The sequence below is a fragment of the Ictalurus furcatus genome, chromosome 6 (genome assembly GCF_023375685.1).
Source record: "Ictalurus furcatus strain D&B chromosome 6, Billie_1.0, whole genome shotgun sequence".
Lineage (NCBI taxonomy): Eukaryota > Metazoa > Chordata > Actinopteri > Siluriformes > Ictaluridae > Ictalurus > Ictalurus furcatus.
The window spans coordinates 30,276,150-30,299,928 of NC_071260.1; the positions used below are offsets into that span (position 1 = coordinate 30,276,150).

The 23,779-nt window shown below is 38.4% G+C and overlaps 2 protein-coding genes, 1 non-coding gene and 1 pseudogene across 4 annotated transcripts in view; 2 read left to right on the forward strand and 2 right to left on the reverse strand.

Moving 5' to 3' along the window:
* The window catches only part of LOC128609156 (NXPE family member 3-like), a 10,635-nt gene extending 2,473 nt beyond the window's left edge, over positions 1-8,162 (forward strand). The window contains exons 2-7 of one of the 2 annotated variants that reach the window (XM_053627581.1): positions 1-44; positions 1,666-2,360; positions 3,315-3,385; positions 5,687-5,881; positions 6,019-6,577; positions 7,246-8,162. The exon at positions 1-44 is cut by the window's left edge and continues 120 nt beyond it. In XM_053627581.1, the coding sequence (XP_053483556.1) occupies positions 1-44; positions 1,666-2,360; positions 3,315-3,385; positions 5,687-5,881; positions 6,019-6,577; positions 7,246-7,315 (1,634 nt within the window). In that variant the 3' untranslated portion in view covers positions 7,316-8,162. Of the gene's footprint in view, positions 45-1,665; positions 2,361-3,314; positions 3,386-5,686; positions 5,882-6,018; positions 6,628-7,245 lie in introns of those variants that run through there. The other variant, XM_053627582.1, reaches the window with a different exon arrangement.
* Positions 8,163-9,692: 1,530 nt separating this feature from the next.
* Positions 9,693-16,797, reverse strand: LOC128609158 (citron Rho-interacting kinase-like). The gene is made up of 12 exons (XM_053627584.1): positions 15,237-16,797; positions 15,000-15,103; positions 14,468-14,614; positions 13,810-13,989; positions 12,574-12,666; positions 12,298-12,477; positions 12,046-12,138; positions 11,691-11,870; positions 11,298-11,381; positions 10,992-11,083; positions 10,512-10,596; positions 9,693-10,333 (listed from the first exon to the last, which is right to left on the reverse strand). Exons 1-10 carry the CDS (start codon positions 15,406-15,408, stop codon positions 10,994-10,996), a joined length of 1,323 nt encoding a protein of 440 aa, XP_053483559.1. The 5' UTR covers positions 15,409-16,797; the 3' UTR covers positions 9,693-10,333; positions 10,512-10,596; positions 10,992-10,993.
* Positions 16,798-17,743: 946 nt separating this feature from the next.
* Positions 17,744-17,857, forward strand: trnal-caa (transfer RNA leucine (anticodon CAA)). Its single transcript has 2 exons — positions 17,744-17,781; positions 17,812-17,857. It is a non-coding gene; the product is annotated as a tRNA-Leu (tRNA).
* Positions 17,858-19,263: 1,406 nt separating this feature from the next.
* Positions 19,264-21,922, reverse strand: LOC128608402 (nuclear factor 7, brain-like; annotated as a pseudogene).
* Between the last annotated feature and the right edge of the window lie 1,857 nt (positions 21,923-23,779).

The following is a 23,779-nucleotide window of genomic DNA, read 5'->3' on the forward strand; positions in this document are numbered from 1 at the left end:
TACTATCAGGATTTTTATTGTTTATTCTCAACATGTTAACGGAGGTGAGTACAGCTTCAGAACCAACGATGCCCACACGGGCAGCTGATGTGTTTTATCGCAAATGTTTTCAGTAGCAACGGAGTTATTTCCTCCAAAAGGAGTTTCCAGTGAATGTTTCCTGGGATGCGTTCTGGATGTAAACTAAATGCATTAGTTCAACATTTCTCATAGTGACCTGAAAATTTTTTTTGTTCTTAAAATCATGGACCATGTTCATATATCGGATATATCAGGTTTAGATATCATTAAAATATAAATACATGATATTTATTGGATAAAATGATGTACAACACACATTTAAAGTGCGCTATAAGCATAGTAGATGAGTGATTGGTCAGTTTATACATCAAAATACAGGCATGTTTTCTTTACATGAGAGTGTAAGAACTTTATTAAAAAAAAAAAAAATCAATATTGTTAAAATGCTAAAATAGCAACTTGAGGTATTATCTTGTGGTTTAGTATCTTTATTAGGTTGTGCTGTTTGTGCACAATATAAAAAAAGAAAAAAAATAGGATATGCTGGATCAAGTACTATTTATAAGCTGCTGAATAATGTTCAATTAAACCAGATTTACAATAGTTGATATGATGATTACTACTACAATTACACATTTTTATATAATTGCAAAAATATTTGTGCATCTTATTTCATTTCTTTGTGGATCACTTTCTGTTTATTTGTGGATCTTACTTTTATATTTGTGGAACTCATGTCATCTATTTGCAAGTTATACAAGAGTTAGTTGTGGTCCACTGATGTGATTGGAGGAGCGGAAATCCAAGCGTGCTTATATTTAGTATAACCGCACTGAGACGTTTCACTGTTTGTATCGCTCCACTAGTCTGTGTTCCCCACATAAAATTATCATTCTAGTGATCTGTCAAAACTGTTAGTGCCCTCATCAACGGACATGGTAAACAATACCGTTTTTCATGACTATAACTTTGACTTAAAATATGAGCTCAGCAGATGAAGATGAAAAAGAAAAGGGAAGCCAATTTAACTGGAAGCACCTTTAACGGGAATGTATAAATCAATGTGAGCTAGCTAGCCAGCTACCAGCTAGCCGATGGGCTATAAAGTGAGTGTAGCTTCTTTGAGATCTATTTCCACTAGCAATCTCGCACTTGCAATCGTGTAATTAAACTGAACATCAGCATGCCTGTGATTAGCTACAGGCACTCAATCTGCGGCCTAATCCCAGCTCTTCCGATATTCAGTATACCCGCAGTCTAACTCGTGCGATATTGTTTAAATATACCCCCATGTCAGCCAACCCAATCAGGACCTAAAGCAGAAAAGTGTGTATGTGTTATTTTGAGTTAACAAGTGAAGCGATGAAAAACATTTTTAAAAAGAGAGAGAAATGGGGGAAAAAAGCCTTAGAAAAATGACATGTTCTCCAAAGCCTGCCTCTAGTGTACATTTTAAAGCTAGATACATCAGAACTAATGACAAAGTTTACTGCTAGTTAGGTCTAATTGTTAAAGAGAGACTCAAAAATTTTAATTCTGTCATCCTCGTGTCGTTCCAAACCCATAAGACTTTCGTTCATCTTCAGAACACAAATGAAGACATTTTTAATGAAGCCTGGGAGATTTATATCCCTCTGTTTACAGTCCAGTAACCAAAAATGTAAAACTCCAAAAAGTTCATTAAGGCATCGTAAAAGTAATCCACGTGAAGAGGCCAAAGAAGAGAGATCTCTGCTCAATTCCATTAAATGGCCTGGTCCCTGGGTGCAAGGTCTGTCTGTGGAGCTCAGCAGCGACCCTACCAAGAGCTACTTTGTGATTCAGGGCTCATCAAAACAACACAGAGGTGGTCAGCTTCTGGTCAATGTTCATATGCAGAACTTCTTGGGACTGCCTAAGGGTCATGGTGGAGATTTTCTGATAGCCCGGCTGCATTCGCCCAACCTGGGAGCTGGAGTTGCATGGAAGGTGCACGACCACCATGATGGCACCTATACAGTGCTATTTCCACTGTTGTGGGCTGGTGTAGCGTGGGTGGAAATCACCATGGTGCACCCGAGTGAGGCAGTGGCAGTGCTCAAAAGGTTGCAGAAGGAGCAACCAGACAGAGTGTTTTTTAAAAGCCTATTCAGATCTGGTGACCTCGCAGAGATCACTGTGTGCAACCTGTGCCTGCCACTCAACTACAAACCACTCTGCAACTACACTGACCCTTTAACTGGAGAGCCCTGGTACTGCTACAAACCAGAAATGCTAGGCTGTGACACACGAATAAATCATTATAAAGGGGGCTACAAGAAGAACCTTATTACTGAATATGAAGCACAGTTCTTCCAGAGGTGACGTGGTAGCTCATGCTAGCTCATTTCCGTGCGTACTTTAATTTAAAAACAAAGTCTGCCAGGATAGCAATTTCTCTGCCCTCTCATTCTTGGAATGTTATTAAACTCATTCATGATATTAAACTCCTTAATTACAGCAACAGTCTCTTGACGTACAAGGCACACACATTTGCTATGGCTCTTGATGAAAAAGTAGTCTTGTTTCCAGCTCTTTTGAAATCATTCCTTCTCACTGTTAAATTTGCATTTTTTGTTTATAGCCATGACTAAATATCCAGTCCATCCAGGATTTAGCGATTTTGCTATTGCAGAAATGAATACCGGCAATTTTTAAAAATTACCGCAGATTTGAGCCAAGACGCTTCATGTGATTTGACATGTGACAATATCACAACGCACCGTGACATAATCACAACACGCTTTCAGCCAAAGCCCTCTTCAATTCACGTGTGTCGAGCATGAGCTAAAAGCTAAAAGGTCTCATTTACAAACAAACATCACTGTGAAAGACATTTGCGCAAAACATTTTAGTGCAATTGCAATTTCGCCAATCCAAGTAGTGTTCTGCAAAAGAAGCACAAAAAAGCTCGGAAATTGCATCACCAATTTTGAAAAATGCCACAGCAAAATCGAGCATTTTTGGCTGTAACAATCACAAAAAAAGAAACACTGTGAAATCCTGCATGGACTGAATATCCTTCAGTAAATTGATTTGCAGGTGCAGTCAGAGAAAAAAGGCTCTTGGAATTTAGCTGTTTTAACACTGTCAGGTGAAAGTAAAAACAACATGTTTTTACATGTTGCAACATGTTGTTTGGCCAGCCACCTATCATACATACTAATTGATATAAAATAATGCTATGAAACAAAAAAACAAGATCAAATTGTTCAGTAGCTACTAAATAGTGTTTTGGGAAAAGTTATGTATTTCTACTTTTTTTTTTCTTTCAGTGATGTAAATATCAAAATTCCTATACCTGCATCAGCGATGGGCAAAGTGACCGTGTTACCCAGAGAAAAAGGTACGTTTTGTATTTAGTTTAAAGTTCATCCAGCCCCACACAGTATATTGGAATCTTTTTAAGTGGAAATATTAGTATGACATCAAAAGTTATTTGTGAATACACTGTAAATATAGGCTGCAGCCAGAGTTGACCTATCCCGCCTATCCTCATTGGAGGAAAAACCACATTGTAATTCTAAGCAATAATAGTTAGTATAGTAGACATAGATAGACATATGTACATTTTCACAAACAATGCCACCAACAACGTGGTCCAAGTATGGCAAAAAAAAAATACAACAAAGACTGAAAAAAGGATAAACAACTTAAAGTTTATGGTGCAGGAGAGAAGAGGGATGACCTTTTATATGGTAAACAATTACATTTTTAAAAAATCATAATGTATTTATCTACTATTACAAATTATTATTATTATTATTATTATTATTATTATTATTATAGAATATAACAAAATCAAACATAACTCATATAAACTTATACATATGGTTCTAATGTAATGTCCTCTTCCATTTCTCCAATCATATTCTGCTCGCATGTGATCAGTTGGCGTTCGATTTTTGTTAAGTAAATATTTTGTTTTTGCATTTCAAACTTCAGTTTAATTTCAGTTTAAACTTCAATTGCTGAGGCTGAAATAAGCTATTATATTGGGTTTGTTTTGGGCTATTTTTTTAATCTGCGGTTGCTTATTTGTCTCATAAGAGTTGGCAACACTGGCTGCAGCCTAGTGATAATGAAAATTGTGAAGACTATGAATATATCATCATCTACAGTGCATAATATCAAAAGATTCTGAGAATCTGGAGAAATCTCTTTGCGCAAGGGACAAGGGTGAAAATCAATATTGCATGCCCATGATCTTCGGGCCCTCAGGAGCCACTGCATTAAAAAACGGCATGATTCTGTAATGGAAATCACTTCATGAGCTCAAACACCTCCAGAACTCATTGTCTGTGAACACAGTTTGCCGTGCCATCTAGAAATGCTGGTTAAAGCTCCATCATGCAAAGAAGCCATATGTGAACATGATCCAGAAATGCCGCCATTTTCTCTGAGCCAAAGCTCATTTAAAATAGACTGAGGGAAAGTGGAAAACTGTTCTGTGGTCAGATGAATCGAAATTTGAAATTATTTTTGGAAACCTCTAAATTAAAGAGGAATAAAGAGGAGAAGGACCATCTGGCTTTTTATCGGTGCTTAGTTAAAAAGCCAGCATCTCTGATGGTATGGGGGTGCATTAGTGCCTATGGAATGGGCAGCTTGCACATCTGGAAATGCACCATCAGTGCGGAAAGGTATATACAGATTTTAGAGCAACATATGCTTCCATCCAGATTCCATCCAATCTTTATTTCTGAGAGACTCTAACTATTTAAATACTCTTAAAAAAAAATAGTAACACTTACTTTTCTAGACTTTTGTTGCCCCTGTCCCAACTTTTCTGAGACGTGTTGCGGCCATCAAATTCAAAATTACCTTATTTTTCCTTAAAATGGTACATTTCCTCAGTTTAAACATTTTATGTTTTCTATGTTCTATTGTGAATAACATATGGTATATGGGTTTATGAGATTTGCACATCATTGCATTCTGTTTTTATTTACATCTTACACAACGTCCCAATTTTTTGGGAATTGGGGTTGTGTGTGTGTATATGTGTGTGTATATATATATATATATATATATATATATATATATATATATATATATATATATATATATATAAAATATAAGCTATAGATCTCTCTCTCTCTCTCTCTCTCTCTCTCTATATATATATATATATAGAGATATAGAGAGAGAGAGAGAGAGAGAGAGAGAGAGAGAGAGAGAGAGAGAGCGAGAGAGAGAGAGAGGGGGGCTCATTAAAATTTCTTTCTTGCAATCTTCTTGAGTCTTGGACTCCTCTACTCAAGAAGGATCTGGTTAACCTCAGATTCATGAACTACATGAAGATTATTTGCATAATCTGAATTATGCACAGAATATCAGCTTAAGTGCCTGAATAACCCAGCTCTGAATATAAGTAACTTTCCATGCATAAAAAAGTATGCAACTTTTGGACATAAATTGCCAACTCCCAGTAAAAAAAAAGCCAGAATAGCTCAGTAAAATTTTAATCAATCAAATGTGTATATGAACATCATACATATAACTGCAAACAATGAAGCTTAATAACTACCTATCTTGATCCGCTCTTCACCACTTCTTTAAAGATTTGTGTGCACACACTGTTGACAAATGAGGACTTGTAGTGAGTTCTGACTAATAACTAACCCTCCCTTCTCCCCCCTCAAAGGAGAAGCCAATGTAAAAAATAACAACATTTCTGCTGGCTACTACTTTCATGGTACCTGGAGGCCTTTGAATGGTGCAGTCATCCAGCAGTTTAAGGACTCATCAGCCATAACACGTTGTCTTAGAGGGAAGGCTCTCTACATGTTTGGAGATTCCACTGTGCGGCAATGGTTTGAGTACCTCTCTGCTCTTCCTAGTAAGATCAAGTCATTAGACTATTGATCTCTTTTTGAGCAACCTTTTCTCATTTATTTTGTCTATTGCTTTTATTCTAAATCACTCATATTTTTTTATCCAGTTTTCTCCCATAAGCCCTTTTTCTGTCTTCTGCAGACCTTAAACTTTTACAGTTAACCCTTTACAGTTCTTACAAAATGGGGCCATACATGGCAGTGGACAGCAGGAACAACATTCGGGTAAGCTATCGCTGCCATGGTCCGCCCATCCGCTTTTCCACAGTGCTTTCCTCTGAGCTGCGCTATGTAGCTAACGAGCTAGACAAGATCCAGGGTGGGCCGGACACAGTGGTACTCGTGAGCATGTGGTCTCACTTCAGCACCTTCCCTGATGAAATATATATAAGGCGCCTCCGACATATCCGCAGGACCGTGGTACGGCTGCTGAACCGTGAGCCAGCTACGTTGGTGGTGATCCGAACTGCCAACCTGCAAAAGCTTGGCCCAGGGAGCAGCCTGTTCAACAGTGACTGGTTCTCTCTGCAGAAGGATGCTCTGCTGCGTGTCATGTTCAGAGGACTCCATGTGCAGCTGCTAGATGCCTGGGAGATGACGCTGGCCCACCACCTCCCACATGACTTACACCCACCCCATGCCATTATCAGAAATATGATGGACATGATCCTCTCCCGTATCTGTCCATCTGAGGAAATATAGTGTGTACAAATCTTTTGTATCAATTGTCAATAAATTAACATTTCATCCAGTTTTGAAAGTAATTTGGAGAATAAATACTTGTGACATTATACACCTTAAGTTAAAACAAGTAATTTAAGCAAATGTTTGAAATTTGGTCCTGGGTTTAATAATACTGTGCGATCTGAATGTATTCTAATGAATTTGCATTTGTAGAAAATCTATAAAATCTTTGGAAACTAGCACTTTCGGTTGAAGCACCGGACTACGTTATGGGCTTCCTATTGTCTAGGCATCTTCCCGGTTTATCAGTACCCGTCAGCCCATTTGGGAATTAATGCAAATTTGCATGATTTGATGGGTAGATTTAACTGTTGCTTGGACAAAGTTGGACAAAATTGGACATGTGTGTGTTTGTGTTTTTTGTACTGTCCTGAATAAGCTATTTCACATAACATATTTACATATAGTCCTCAAGACAAGGTAATAGGCGAGTTTATAAAAATTACCCCATTTGAAAGTTTACATACCCTTGATTCTTAATACTGTGTGTCGTTACCTGGATGATCCATGATTGTTTTTTGTTTTGTGATAGTTGTTCATGAGTCCCTTGTTTGTCCTGAGCAGTTAAACAGCCCACTGTTCTTCAGAAAAATCTTCAGGTCCTGCACATTCTTTACTTTTCCAGCATATTCTGTGTATTTGACCCCCTTTCCAACAACGGCTATATGATGTTGAGATCCATCTTTTCACACTGAGGACAACTGAGGGACTCGTACGCGACTATTACAAAAGGTGCAGACGTTAACTGATGCTCAAGAAGGCAACACAATACATTAAGAGCTGAGGGGTGTAAAGTTTTGAAGAGGATGATTAGTGTAAATTGTTAATATTTTGTCTTTTGGGAGACATGTAACTATCTTATTTAGTGTCTGAAGGGCAGTACTAAATGGAAAAAAAGATCTTTAAACAAAATAATAACAATTTCCACTGATCATCCAGTGGGACTAAGAAGGTGATGTGAAACAGGTAAGGTAATCATAGTATATAAGGAGCCTCCAAAAAGGCCTAGTTCTTCAAGATCAAGGATGGGTTGATGCTCACCAATCTGCCAACAGTTGAGTCAGCGAATAATCCAGCACTTTGAGAACAACATTCTCCAAAGACAAATCAGTAGGATTTTGGGCGTTTCACCTTCTACAGTGCACAATATAATTAAAACCCATGTCACACTTCTCTTCATCTCCCTCCACTGGCTTCCTGTAGCTGCCCGCATCAAATTCAAGGCCTTGATGCTCACCTACAAGACCTTGTCTGGAACAGCACCCTCCTACCTCAACTCTCTCCTGAAGGATTTTGTTCCCTCATGCAATCTGTGATCAATCAATGACCGACGCTTAGTAGTACCTACTCAGCGCGGCTCAAGGTCCCTTTCAAGAACATTCAAACTAACTGTTCCTCAGTGGTGGAATGAACTTCCAACCTCAATCCGGACCGCAGAATCTCTCACCATCTTCAAAAAACAGCTAAAGACCCACCTCTTCTACACGTCCCTGCCTCGCAACACTCACCTATGCTAGTCAAACAACTAACCAAGTTTCCAAAGCTGCCAAAAAAAGTATTTTTCTTACTGAAATACTTCATATTTGTTTGAATGCAAACAAACATTTTTGTTCATAGTGTTACAGTTGAACTTTTTGTAGCAGAAAATAATACCCAGTAGTCTGTGTTATTTGTTATTTATCTTTATATTCTTGTTGAAACATGTCAGTAATAAATATAATGGGATAGTTCAGTTCTTACTGTCACGTCATTTATCAAAGTTCTTCCACCACGAAAAAATGGGCCGGTCTTGGGCATTAAACTCCCGAGCTGAATGGGTCCCACTTTGGCCCTGCCTAAGGGGAACCGCGGTAAAGTTGGCTTTATATTGGACATTCGCTGCACTTTCGAGCTTCTCTCTTGTATTTCTCAAGAAATAAACACACAAAATTCTGCTAAATGAATAAATGTAAAAAGGACCAAATGTGTATTTGCTTACTCCAGAGTGGCCAGAAAACAAAGTACAATTAAACATATTTCAAAAATGTCTTCCGTTAAAGCCTGCCAATCTTTCAGAAACGCAGGTCATCAGCGTATTAGAATAAAGTCAGTAAGGGACCATCGAAAAAGTGCATGACCTTGGCAACTGTATAAGATTCTACCAAGCTTATAGTCGTCTACTTCACAGGATGTCTAACGTATTGTAGTATGGATACAGTATTTGTTTATTTTTATAGCATATATTTTATTAATGACTATTAAGGATATACATTTTTATTACACATATAAACTTAGTCTGCCATATAAAACCTAGGGTTAGTCTTAGCAACTATAGCAAAATGCTGTTTTTCTTGATAAAAGAAAAACTTTGTAAGCAAACAGAAATGAAACTCAAATTTTAAGATTCACACTATATTATACTCAATTCGTCTTTGCACGATATTTTGCTTCTCCAACCTACATTGACCCTGCTAGCTCATAAATTTAAACTATAAACTCAAGCTATCTGACCTGTTCTTAAGAAAAATAAAACAGCCAAATTCACGAAGACTGGATTCAGACAAAGAAGGTTTATTAGCAGTCAGCAAGACAACAAATAACCTGTACTGTTACCAGGAATACACGCCACATGGAGATGTAGCTTGCACCGAGATTTTGTTGGTTACAATGTTCTTTATATTCACTTCAGGCATGGCACCATATCAAGCATTAACCAGTTATACATAGTTCCCCTGCTTGTAAATCAAAGAGAGAAATGGTTTGTATGTATTGTAAAACCTTATTTTGACAGGTCTAGGTCAAAGGTCATCATAAATCATTATTTTGACAGGTCTAGGTCAAAGCTCATCATAAATCATTATTTTGACAGGTGTAAGTCAAAGGTCATCATCATCAATCATACTTATCTTGACAAGCATAGGTTAAATATAAACAATGTTACATGCTCTTTACCATTGATTAATCATTGATCTTGACAGCCATAGATTAAAGATAAATAATGTTAGGTTTGTTGTAATTTGTTGTGTTCCCACACATCTGATAAATATTTAGATAATTTCTAAATGATTAATAATAATCCCCCCCCCCCCCCCACACACACACACACACACACACACACACATTAGAAATAACATTTAGTGGTCACTATACATTATAAAAGATGCTCAGGGGTATAAGAGGGTATGCTTGGTAGAACCCAGAAGATAAGACATTAGGCTGAGTCAGACAAACATCATGAGTTCAAACCCCAGCAACATCAAGCTGCCACTGTTGGGTCCTAGATCAAGGCCCTTAACACTCAACTGTTCAGAGGTATAAATGAGACCTTAATGTAAGGTTAAGGGCGTCTGCCAAATGCCATAAATGAAAATGTAGTTTACAGAAACCATTGGGTACAAGTAAGTAAACACCACCCCTGGCAGGTATTTGGGGTTCATGGATGGTAAATGGCACACTTATATAGCACTTTTATCCAAAGCGCTTTACATTGGTTCTCATTCACCCATTCACACACACACACACACACTAACACACCAGTGGTAGCAGAGCTACCATGCACGGTGCTAACTTGCCATCAGGAGCAACTTGGGGTTCAGTGTTTGCCCAAGGACACTTCGGCATGTGGAGTCATGTGGGCCGGGAATCGAACCGCCAATCCTACGATTAGTGGACCACCCACTCTACCACCTGAGCCACAGCCGCCCAGCCTCTACAGACTCCGCAGATTCACGGTTCTGTGAAAATACAGATTTAATTTGTAAAATGATCATATTTTGAATTGAATATTTGAAACATTGAATATTTGCTTCCAAATATCCATATGTGAACTGAGGTACTGCATTTACTTCTCTGACCCATAACTGACACATGGTATACTATATCAGTCACCATTTAATGAGAGGAAAAACTTACGTTTAGTGCACTGTTCTAAATTTTCCCTCATCTCTTGAAACTGCATCTTCAGGAAACTGTGAGCCTCCTGCTCTTTCTCCCTCTCCTAAAACAGCATGAAGCAAAAGAGGTTAAAACTCAAGTGCTTACTTTGTACATCTGCAATAGGCCACATCCATTCAATGAAAAATAAACCCAGGTGCCTCTACCACCAAGAAGTCTATTTTTACAAATACCCTTCAAATATACTTCAAATACGATGGAAGCTACTGATGAAAATCTATTTCAGACATTTGACCTCACTATGACCTTGATGCTGTTTGGATCAATACCAAAATCTAATCAGTTCATCTGATGGTTACTGTGGTAATTCCATATATATCCTACAAACATTCAAATGTTCTTGAGACATCGCACTAATGACAAACTTGGACGTACGGAAAGCCAACCCTCGAAAACATAATGCCTCCATCACCAAGTGGCAGGGATATGAAATCTTACCTTTAGCAACTCCTTGTTGAGCGTAAATTTTCCTTCATCTGAATGTACTGTGACATCAGCATACTGCGAGCCTCCCGCTCACGTTCACACTCCTAAAACACAATTATGGAGCAGAAGAGGGTTACATTTTTGGGCTAACTGGGCTACTTCACTTCAGTGAAACAGGAGGAAGTTCAAAGTAAAGTGAATTTTGGTCGAGTAGAAATTGAGGACTAGATACTACATGGACTTTTTTTTATTGCAGCTCATTAAAAATTGCCATAGCAGTCCTACAGCATTCATGGCTTAATGAGAGAAAAAGCTTACCTTCAGTAACTGGTCACGCTGGTTTAATGTCTCCTTGTACTGTGACTGCAGGATGCTGTAAGCCTCCACTGCTTGCTGACGATCCTAAAACACAGCCATGGAGAAAATTAGGATTCAGATTTGTTCACATCTACGATGGGCCACTTCGGTTTCCCTTTTAGAACATGTGTATCGAACAGATGCAGGGTAAGGGTATAACAAAATTCAAATTTGCAGATGCATTTTTCCCCCCCACATCTTTATTTTTTAACTTGAGATCTTAAATGTTCTACAATGCACCGTTTCTATTCACTTCTATTCTAAACTAGCATCTTAAACTACAAATGCAGCTTTTATTTTGTTCAAGTACATATAGGCGGTGGTGTAACTCATCATGCAGATTTTCTCACTCACCTGTGTTATCTTAGCAAGCCTGCGCTGGATCGTACAGAGCTTTCCCTCCAACTGGTGCATGCTGTCTTGCAGTACTTCCGAGTCAGATATCAGGTCGGAGTTCTCTTTCTGTAGCTCAGCATTGCAGTTCATCACCTGCTCACGCTGCCTCTTAGCTAGATCCAGAGAGACCTGCATGTCCTACAACCAAAACATGTTGGCTTAATTTACTTCTACACACACATTCAGACACTTTTGAAGAGTTCTCTCATCACTCATTAGAACAGCTTGAAATGTTTTAGGGATAAGAGACAAAATGTCCCAAAAACCGTGACTACATGAGAATGGACACACACACACAAACAGAAAAAATTACATTTAGCGACTCCTCGTCGTGTGTTAAATTTTCCCTCATCTCTTCATACTCGGACTTCAGGATACCATGAGCCTCTCGCTCCTGTTCACACTCCTAAAACACAGCCATGGAACAGAAGAGGTTTAAACTTTAGTAATTGTTGTTGACATACGCAAACAATTATACACAACTTTACTAAAAGAATGATAAATGAGGCTCACTGAGTATTCACATTATTTCTAAAGGAACTGCTTAATGCAAGGATTTTCTCACCATTGTTATCATGTGACACTTCTCGTGTGCCTCATGGAGCTCTTCCGCATAATCCTGCATTGAGTCTTGCAGTATGTCTGAGTCAGATGTCAAGTAGAAGTTCTCTTTCTCTAGCTGAGCATTGGACTCCAGCACCTGCTTGTACTTACTCTCAGCTTCAGCCAGAGAGACCTGCAAGTTCTACAACCAAAATATTTTGGCTTAATTTACTTCTACACACACATTCATACACTTTTGAGGACACACACATACACACAAACATTGAATAAATCTTACCTTTAATGACTCCTCATTGTGTGTTAAAGTTTCCTTCATCTGATCGTACTGAGACTTCAGGAAATTGTGAGCCTCTCGCTCCTGCTCATACTCCTAAAACACAGACATGGAGCAGAAGAGGTTTAAAATGTAGTGTTTACTTTTCACATCTTCAATGGGCCACATGCATTCAATAAAAAAAGAAACCCAGCATTTAAAACTAGAAATACAATTTTTATTTTGATCAAGTACATGTAGCATGTGGTGTAACTCTTCATGCAGCATTAACATTGAGCTTCATTTATCAAGCTGGATACGAATGGATTTATTTGTTTAACTTCTGAAAAATTATTTTGCACTATTTAGATGTTCCACAAGGTGGCAACAGTAACCCAGGGCCGTTGACTCTCAAGGTAGCTGAAGAAAAAAACAGAAGAGACAGAAACGAGTGCAGGTTAGAAAGTACCCACGTTTGTATAATTCTAGCCGTAAAGACAATAAGGATTTGTATATGGGCGCTAATCGTGGCGAGAGATTGCTCAAGCATTGTTCTTCATCCATCCATCCATCTATCTTCTACCACTTACTCCTTCTTCAGGGTCACAGGGAAACCTGGAGTCTATCCCAGGGAGCATTGGGCACAAGGCGGGGTACACCCTGGACAGGGAGCCAATCCATCGCAGGGCACAATCACATACACATTCACACACCCATTCATACACCACGGACACTTTGGACACGCCAATCAGCCTACCATGCATGTCTTTGGACTGGGGGAGGAAACCGGAGTACCCGGAGGAAACCCCCACAGCACGGGGAGAACATGCAAACTCCGCACACACATGGCTTCAGCGGGACTCGAACCCCCAACCCTGGAGGTGTGAGGCAAACGTGCTAACCACTAAACCACTGTGCGCCCATACTTTTTTGTTTTTTTTTTGTTTTTTTTACATTTACTGCTCTGTACTGACTCTTGTAGGCCAGGAAGGGTTTTATGGAATTTTGTGGGTGTCACTAAATGCAAATGAGCTGTAACAGGAAAGCTCTTTGCACTTTACGGTTGATCAAAATTCGCACATGTACGAAGAAAATCAGCATTTCCGAAACCTTTGTAGTTTCGGTGGAAAATTTTTGCTTGTTTGGCTTACACAAACAATTACACACAACTTTATTAAAAGAATGATAAACGAGGCCCACTGTGAGTACTTACACTATATTGCTACTGGAACTGTTTAATGCAAGGATTTTCTCACTTACCATCATTATCATATTATACTTCCTGTATGTCTCATGGAGCTCTTTCTTTTGTTGCTGCACTGAGCCTCGCAGTAAGTCCATGTCAGAGATCAGTGTGGAGTTGTCATTCTCCAGCTGAGCATTGGACTCCATCACCTTCTCGTATTTCCTCTCAGCTTCAGCCAGACAGACCTGCAAGTTCTACAAAGCAAAGCATGATGTAAGTAAAACTGAAATATTCAGTGAATTGTGTGAGTATTGGAGGCAGGACGACAGAATCACAAGTCTAGTGTTTCACTTTGAAAACTTTGAATGAAAGAGTTATAGCTTTTCTGTTTAGCATGTTTAGGTGTTCAGAGGAAACACGGCATGAAGCCAGTCAAGCATCACAGAGATGAAACGTTAAAAGATCATTAATGCAGCAGTCTATCTGTCTTTAAGTGTGTGTGTGTGTGTAATAGTTTGTTCCACATCATTCTTAGTTATTCATCATTCTTAGTTAGTTGCAGCCCGGATTCTATCTAATAGCACGTCCAGCTGTCACTACTCACGCCCCTCAGGCTCCAAACAGGTGAGCATCAATTTCACTATGCAGATATTATTTTCTCAGTATTTGCCATATTGTTTGGTACTCATTAATTTTGAAAAGTACTATTCACATGAGGCTTTTGTAGCTCACCTTGTTTTTTATATCACACTCTCTGTGTATCTCACACAGTTCCTCCAACTCCCTAACTCTGTCCTCCAGTTTGGACCTCTCGCTGTCCACCGGAGCACTGGGCACCTCGTCCTTCTGATTCTTCTCCTCAGCCTCCCTCAGAGAATCCTGAAAGTGCACCATGCAAATGTTGTAAGAGTTCTTTTCATTTACACACATTCAGACATTTCTGAGGACTGACAAAGAATGCATGGTTTTATGCATTACGCTGCTGCCACATGATTGGCTGATTAGATAACTGCATGAATGTGCAGGTGTTCCTAATAAAGTGGATGATGAAGTGTCTGAACTAATTAAAAAAGCTATACAGGAAAGCTGGGGGCATCTATTTACTTACCTAACAGCCTACTAGCTTATACAGCACTCAGTAACAGCTCAAGTATAAAATGTTCAATATAAATATACCACCGGTCTCATCCAGGACTAAAACAAAAAGTCAGCAGTGTCCATAATGTAGACGTAGAGATGGAAGTGATTGTGGTTTGGGGAGTACCTCAGGGACAGTGCTGTCAGTCTGTGTGACTCTGACTCCATCCAAATCAGATATCAAGTCTGACTCCACCAAAGCAGACTCTGCACACACCATCTGCACTGGGTCTAAATACCAACAAACACAACACCACATTAACCTGCACTCATCGTTTGTATAAAAACAGAGAGAACTGTGACTGAGAAACAAATAAATACACAGAGAGAGAGAGAGAGAGAGAGAGAGATGGAGATGGTGTACCCTCGGTGAGAGGTGTGTCCACGGGCTCCTCTATTCTTCTCTTTCCATTTTCACGCTTCTTAAAATAACAATAAACCCCTGCAGCCATGACTGCAGCTCCAGCCGCATACAACAGGGGGCGCACTGGAAGATCTGCCGCCAGAGAGCGAGCTAAACTCATTAAATTCCGCATTGTAGCACTGACCTCGATTAAACCGCCTGTTAGTTAGAAAGTTCAAGTTCAACATTGAAACTCAGCTTTCTGTTCTTCACATTCTGTGGCGTCATTCCAGAATATTCTCAAGTTCCATCATCACCCAGGTTTTAGAATCAGAATCAGCGTCATTACCAAGTGCTCCCACACAGGGACTTGATTAGTGAAGCTTCCAGTGTGTACACAAACATGACAGACAGAAAGACACAATAATATATATAATCAACGAAATATATGCTAAAATATATCAACGAACTTGCGTTGAGTATGGGCGTAACCAAGTGTACAGTTGGAGGGACACACGACCCCCACCCCGCCTCACGGTTATTTAATAGTTTGATAGTCTAATTCTTGGTGTTGGGAGTACTTTGTGTTCTAGCGCTCTTTGCTGATTGGTAGCAGACGTATTGCGTCATTTCCGGTTTCTCGTCAGTCAGCGTTGAACTTGACTGTGAGAGATTTGTAATTAAGACAGCGCGATTATAAAGTTCGAATTTTAAGTTTTAAAAGTCGTTTCGAGCACACAAACCAGTTTAATCAATTATAGTACTGTTAGGATAGACGGACTGTGTCGTTTATAATAATTAGTTTAAATCTCGTATAACCCTCACTTTTATAACGGCTCAGTCCTGGAAGATAATGACCGAAGAAGCGAGCGTGTCGATACACACGTATATTTATTCTTATTTGTTTCATTTATCATGTTAAATTACTTTAGTGTACTTCTAACTCTCTGTGTTGCTGTAATATGTGGATTTCCCTCTGGGATGAATAGAGTGATCTATCTATCTATCTATCTATCTATCTATAGTCATGTGAAAAAATAAGTACACCCCATGGAAATAGTTTTTTTAAAATCATATTTGGACAAGCAAACATGTGATCCTCTGTGAAACAGTGATATTAATAAAGCTGATACTCTATCACATGACACATAACATTTACATTTTGTAGAATTTTCACAATTTAAACGAAAAAAAAAAAAAAAAAAAAACCCTGATCAGTTACATGGAAAAATTAAGTACACCACTGTATTTATCACACCTTCAAATCCATAAAATTATACTCAGGTGTTGAAGATCAGGTTCCAGTGATTAGAACCTGCTGAGGGAGTGCAGGTGGAACCGGTCTTATTTATACCCCTCTCATATCTAGTGTCTGGTGTTCCCTTTGTTATTGAGGTGTGTGGGGTCATCATGCCAAGATCTAAAGAGTTCTGTAAGGCCTTCAGAATAAAGGTTGTGGATGCCTATGAGTCTGGCAAGTGATTTAAAAAGATCTGCAAATTATTTGAAATGCATATTCCACTGTACGGAAAATCATCTACCGACAGCACAGATTTCAAACGCCTGCCGATTAATCCAGGACCGTCCGTCCCAGCAAATTCAGCCCAAGAGCAGACCGTCTGATGCAAAGAGAAGGGGTGTTACTATGACTGGGAGTCGATTAAAAAAAATTCTGAGTCGTGGTGAATCTAGAATCGACTCCAAAGCTTAGATCAGGGGCGAGACTAGTTCAGACAATTAATTAGCTGATTAGAATCTTCTCAGGTCGACATTTCTGTATTATAAATTCTTTATTCCAATATTTTGAGATATTGGATTTTTTTATTTCCGTGAGCTGTAAGCCGTAATCATCGAGAATAAAAATAAAAACAACGTTTGAAATATTTCACTTTATGTGTAATTAATCTAGAAAATATGAAAGTTCCACTTTTTTTAATTAAATTATGAGAAAAACTGAACCTTTCCACGATATTCTAATCTTTTGCGCTGCACCTGTACATGCTTTTCCTTTTTTTCTGATTCTGCCCTATTATAGAGCGCTGCAGACTGAATAAATGATGCAGATATAATTGTGTGTGTGTGTGTGTGTGTGTGGATATCAGAGTTGTGGTGTGTGTGAGCAGTTTGAAAGAAAGAAATGATATTGAACTGGAAATCACAAATCCCACCCCATGTATATGAGTCAAAGAAGGTCACTGAGCTTTGAAGAAACCGGTGTTTAAAGGGTTAAAATTCTGAAAATGAATGAATGTTGGGTAATTATGATTAGATCTGTATTATATAATATTTTCATGACAGTTTTGGACGTGGACATTTTTGTCCTCTCTGGACGCATGTGTAAGTTTTTTTAATTGACGCACAAGGGTTAGTGTAGCTTTAATGACATCTGTGTGAAAACAAACATGCAGTGATAACTCTTTTCTCTAAACAACGCACTAAAATAAAGACCTGGCTGTGTAAACTGGGACAGAAGCCTTTTCTCCAAAGGTCAGAGTATTGTGCACTGTGATGTATTTACTCTGTTTCAGGTCAGGATGGCCGAGCGGTCTAAGGCGCCAGACTCAAGGTTCAGACCTTCTCCCTGGTTAAAGGAGGATTCTGGTCTCTAAATGGAGGCGTGGGTTCGAATCCCACTTCTGACAGGATTTTATTCCCTATAAAAAAATCCGATGTGTGAATATTAAATAAATGAAGTTAGGATTTTAAAATGTATTTTGTACCTGTGCAGTAAATTAAAGATGAAGACACTCGACACTGGAGAAGTTTAAATGAGAGGAGGACTTATTTATATGTAAGGTACCGTGCTGAGCGTAGTAGTCGTTCAGAATGTAGCCTTCAGATAAATGCTGATAAATACACACATTTAAGAGGAGTTGTGGATCTACTCAGGATGTCATCTGATAGCGGTCATAGAACGGTCACGTGCAGAAGCATGAAACGTCAGAGCCGGAACGTTTCACCAGCCAATCAGGTAACACTTTCCTTATTAATATTAATGAGCATTCCCCTGCCATCCCATGTTTCTGAAATTCACAAACAGTTTAGTCTAATCGGAAGTCTGGTGATTGTGAAGATCAGTCCTGTGATGTGTTTTTACTTCACTGAGAATCATGGGAATTGGAGTTTGTGTTTCTGAGGGTTGTAGATGATTTAATTCTTGGATGATCTCTGTGGAAATATGGATGAATAACATGATACTTGAACCGAACGTGTGGTTAAATGACTCTAGAGAACGGTATTATTATAAAATTGTTGTTTTTGGCACCTTTATTGTCTGACTCTCTCCCCATCACTCTCTCTTCCACATCCGCCCCACATTCTCACTGTGAACAAAGTGATTTTATTTCATCCTGAATTGTATTTTAAATTGTGAATCAGCACAATAATGCAGGATTAACATACAGATCCATCGGATCTTTACAAAACCACAAACTGCTGGTGGAGGGAAACTTAGAGCTCAATTTGAATTCTCCTCCACTGCACAGTTTCACACATAACACACACATCCAGCTAAACATTTCACAAAGGATTTACAGCATAGCGCTAACCATACAAATACAGTAAAGACACCAGTCTTCAAAGCCTCCGTTTATTTACAATTATTTAAATTCATGTATAAAATGAATAGACACAGAGATCTATGTTTAAACATATTTTTATGATTTTAAATTCATTCTGTGGTTTATTTATTTCTGGAAGCCCCGAACTGAACGTTTTGGGGAAATGTACTATGTAGTTATTCGAACTTTATCACATTATTTTATTTAATAATTCATTATTTCAACACAGTAGCTTGTTATTTTCACTTAAAATATTTCAGTGAATATCTTGGAATTTCAAGATATACTAATATTCGAGATATTATTTTGAGTCTTCATATTATTTTGACGTAATTGATAAGATGAGTCGAAGTAATATAACACTTCAAAAAAAAATAAATTCCACAATGAAGTGTACAGTGCTTCAGTAAAAACAGACTTTCACAAAGAACATGAATCTTTTCATCAGCAATATTTCATTTATGATTCGGAATAAAAAAATATCAGCTCTAACTGATCTGATTCACTCTTACAGAGCAATGAAGTGGGAGGATCTTTACAGGAGATTTGTCACAACTAACACCTATAAATGGCAGTAATTTGTCAGTAAATGTGTGTTTGAACGTGTGTATGTGTGTGTTAGTGAGAGGGTCAGAGAACGACGGCTTTCGTCAGTTCCAGTCCAGCTGCACTCTGATCCTCTGGAGGTTCTGTGTTACTGAGAGGAGAGTGTCTGACTGTGGTGTAGAATATGTTCCATATTCACCATCAGAATACCACACAAACCAGATTCCACTTCTGGAGGTTATATCTCCCTTCCTCTGAGCAGATTCTGTCATCACACCCAATAACCACCGTGTACAGTCTGCTACTTCAACATCCCAGCAGTGTGTCCCCGAGTTAAAGACCTCAGAGCCCAGGATACACCAATAATCATCAAATCTCTCTGGATTATCAGGAAGCTTCTGCTCCTCATAACTGAATCTCACACTGGTCAGATCATCAGATACAATGAGGTCAGGGTGAGCAGTGTTGGGGCCCAGAGTTACAGGTGCTGAAAACACACACACACACACACACACACACACACACACACACACACACACACACACACACACAAAATGGAGCTAACTTAAACATGATGTTAGCATGAACTAGCTAACATTAGCTTAAACCAAAGAAATGATAACAGTAATTACAATATTAATGAATAAACATATATAACCGGGTGTAAATTACAAATGTAAACAATCTTTATAAGAATTGTAAATCTAAAACTTTTGTAAGCCGCTGCAACAATCCATTTTTACGCTCGCGCTTCAACCACTGAACAGTCTGACGGCATCAGACGCCTTTCAAAATAAAAAGTTCCCTTAAATTACATCTGTTCAAAAGGTGACCATGCATGTGTGTAATAATAATAATAATAATAATAACAACAACAACAATTCCAAAACATTACACAAATGAAACATCACTATAAAAACCACTTTAGTGTTATTAACAAAGGCACAGAAACAGAAAGAAAGAAAGAAAGATTCTTACAGTATTGGACAGCGTCCTACATCTTCTCCCAGACTCTGAACTTCAGGTTGTCCAGATGTTTTGCAACATGGATCAGTGGTCCTGAAAGCTCATCTGGATTCTGCAGTGTGCACTGAGCTCTGCAAGAACATTCAGGAGTCAGTGCTGCTGTGGGTTTGGAGTCAGAAACACAGAGAACGAGAGAGACAGGAAGCACATCACTCACCTTTTCACGGTGGCCTTGTAGTTCTGTAAAACAACAAAGCAAATATCAGTGGATCTGATCGACATTTTTACACCACTGAAATGTGACGTTTCTGATGACGGAAAGAAGTTTTACTTCCTCACAGTATAAATACTGACTAAATGATCCTCACTTGTAAGAACGAGACGTCTTCAGCTCTCATCTCCTCTTCCACGCCTCTGATTGTGTCTGAAAGAGATGATATGTCTCTGTTCAGCTTCTCAATCTTCTCCTTCGTCATCGGACTCTTCTGCTCCTCTTCCTCTCTCAGTGCAGCTATCCTGGCTGCCTCTTCATCTCGTAGAACCTGGTGAAGCTTCTCAAACTCCTCCTTAATCTTCCGCTCTGTGTGTTGGGCCTGAATCTGCAGTGAAGAGGAAATCAAATGAAATCTAACTGATTATGCAGTGATGCAAAATATCATTCTAATATCAAAACCATCTTATTGATTCTAACCTTTATATGCTCTGCAGTCTGACTCCAGTTCAGTTTACCATCTTTAAAGATCTTCAGTTTCTCCTGTAGGGCCTTCAGAGCAGTTCTCAGCTCTTCCTGAAACAAATCAACACACTACATGGAGACTCTAGGGTTTAGTAATAGCTGTATTCTCTCTTACAAGCACTCATTAGAGCTTTTAAAATGCACCAAGTACAGAAGAAACAATGAAAAGTGTAGACTTATAGGATGTGGGTTTATTGGTGTACACTGCTTTAGTCTAACATGGAAGATCTGCTCCTGTTTATACAGGAGACACTTCAGATGCTGAAAATCTGAATATGATGGAATAGCAGACTCACATTTGTTATGTTACTAAATTTATCACAAGGCAATTATCCATCCATCCATCCATCCATCTTCTATACCACAAGGCAATTATATATATATATATATATATATATATATATATATATATATATACACACACACACACACACACATATATAATGACTTAATAATAATAATAACTACTTAATGATAATAATAGAAACATATAATAATAACTTAATAACTTTATATGTATATATATTTATATATATATAAAGTTATTATAATGTCTACTTTTTATATTAAATGATTTAATTATAACTAAGCACATTTTCTGTTTTTACATTTTATTATTTTGTTTGTTTGTTTGTTTGTTTGTTTATCAGTTGTTCCTTTTGGATGGGTTAAACATACAGCGTACTGTATGTTTACAGACTGAACATTTGCTACTCTTGAATTATGATTGGTGAGGAATTATTTAATAAAGAAGTTTGAATTAAAACCCACCTTGTAGCGTTAGCATTATTATTAATTTACCGCTGTGTCTACACGAACAGGTCGCAGGTCATTTTGCGGGATCAATAAAAGATGGCGGTTTGAGAGAAGCAGATGATGTACGGAGTTACTCTCGTCATCATAATGGCTTCTCTGCAGTATTTACACACTTGTTCAGTATTTACACAATAATTACAAATAATTATTTATTTAATAATTAGAATTATTACTAATAGCCCTAATAGGCCTATTAGTTTAAACATTCGCCCAAACAACTGTGCTCCTGATCAGGGAGTTACTAAGATTGTGTTAATGAACACGGTAAAGTCATAATTTACGTTCGTTCACTTTAATGAACTATGAACATCGTATCTGACCACCTGCAAGAAAGAAAATTGTTCCTGCTTTTGTGACTTTTATGTAGGATCCCAGCCTGATGCACACCTCTAGTCTCAACCAGGTGGCCTGTGAGAACCTTTCTGGTAAGCTTTCTTTAAAATAAAACCCACAAAAAACCAACAACAGCTCACCTGTTCACCTAGAATTCACCTGTTCACCTGTGAACACCTAGCAACAGTTCACCTCCAGTTTGTATGTATATTTGGTTCCATCCCAACATATTAGTGTTGGTGAGTATGATCGGTCAGAATTCTTTTGGCAGAGGATGTGAAAGGTAAAAACAGTATCAAATCAAACACACCTCTATCCCAGCAACATGTCAGAGTACACGTGTTAAGTGAATGTCAGTGAATGTAGATACAAGGGAGGTGTTCCTAATAAAATGGCTAATATGTCCCAGGTGCACAAAATGTCACTTGATGTGGCTGCAACATGCACTAGCAATGCCTCTGAATACAATGTTCAGTTTACTATGGCTATAGCTTATTACATGACCTGCACCTGGGAATGATTATTAAGCATCTTGCAAGATGGGCTCAGCTCTCTGAGCATACAGTAAGTCTGTCTGCATGAGCCCTTTTGTTCCTGCCCAACAACCAATAATCAACACGTATCAGTTCTCTACTGATAGCATGTATGTACTATTCATGTAGTGACCATAAGTCTATGAGAAGTACTCCATATACGGAGTAGTTTTTTTTTCTGCTTTCTAGGAGCTTAAGATGGTCTTTTCTAAGAACTTCACCCTTTATAAAAACAACAGTCTTTCTAACTTCTTACGTTCATACAGTTTGTATTTTCCACTTCAGTAGTTAGAACATTAATACATACTATAACTTTAAAGCTTAAACAGAACAGAATATTGAGACAAGATAAGAGAAATGCATAATGTAGAAAATTTCCACCCCAATGCTTTTGGAAAACCAGACTGAACACACATCATGCTTGATGTTTCTAATAAAAAGAGATCATTCTCCAAAGATCCTAGATGGGGAAGGCAGGTTAGAGATTGAATGCCTTTTGGACAGATCAGATGTGGTTTCTTAAAAGCGTCTGAACACTATCTAGTTTAAATAACATGGAAACTAGTGTTCCCCAATCACTGAAAATAACTCCAAAGTACCCCAGATCAGTGGTTTTCAAAGTGGGGGCCGACATTGGGCATCCGGGGGGCCTCAACAATTTGGTGTGAAAAATAAATAAATACATGATTCTCACTCTCAGACAACCACACACACACACACACACACACACACACACACACACACACACACACAATCAATTCCTAATGTAATGTAATGTAAAGATGAAAGAGGTAATTATTAATAAAAAAAAAATAAAAAAAAGGGGGGATATATTCAGAAGTCTGTATTTTTAATGTGTTTTAAAGACATCTTGCAAAAGGGGGGGCTCGGTCAAATGTTAATGCCATTTGGGGGGCCTTGCCCTGGAAAAGTTTGGGAACCCCTGGTCTAGTAAATCGGGGCCAGGTGGAAACAATAATTAGGGTTATCAGGCAAGTGAAAAAAAGGAAAAACACAAATGCAGAATGTCTCCATCTAGTGACCAAAGTCTGAATAGTCCAGAATTCTAACAAT

What these genes read in the sequence shown, in the direction of transcription:
- LOC128609158 (XM_053627584.1), bottom strand. Translation starts at nt 15,408, where the DNA reads ATGCGGAATTTAATGAGTTTAGCTCGCTCTCTGGCGGCAGATCTTCCA. An exon ending in AGTGTGATATAAAAAACAAG is followed by an intron (nt 13,990 to 14,467) that starts GTGAGCTACAAA and finishes TTTGCTTTGTAG; the next exon opens with AACTTGCAGGTCTGTCTGGC. An exon ending in AGTATAATATGATAATGATG is followed by an intron (nt 12,667 to 13,809) that starts GTAAGTGAGAAA and finishes TCTGTGTTTTAG; the next exon opens with GAGTATGAGCAGGAGCGAGA.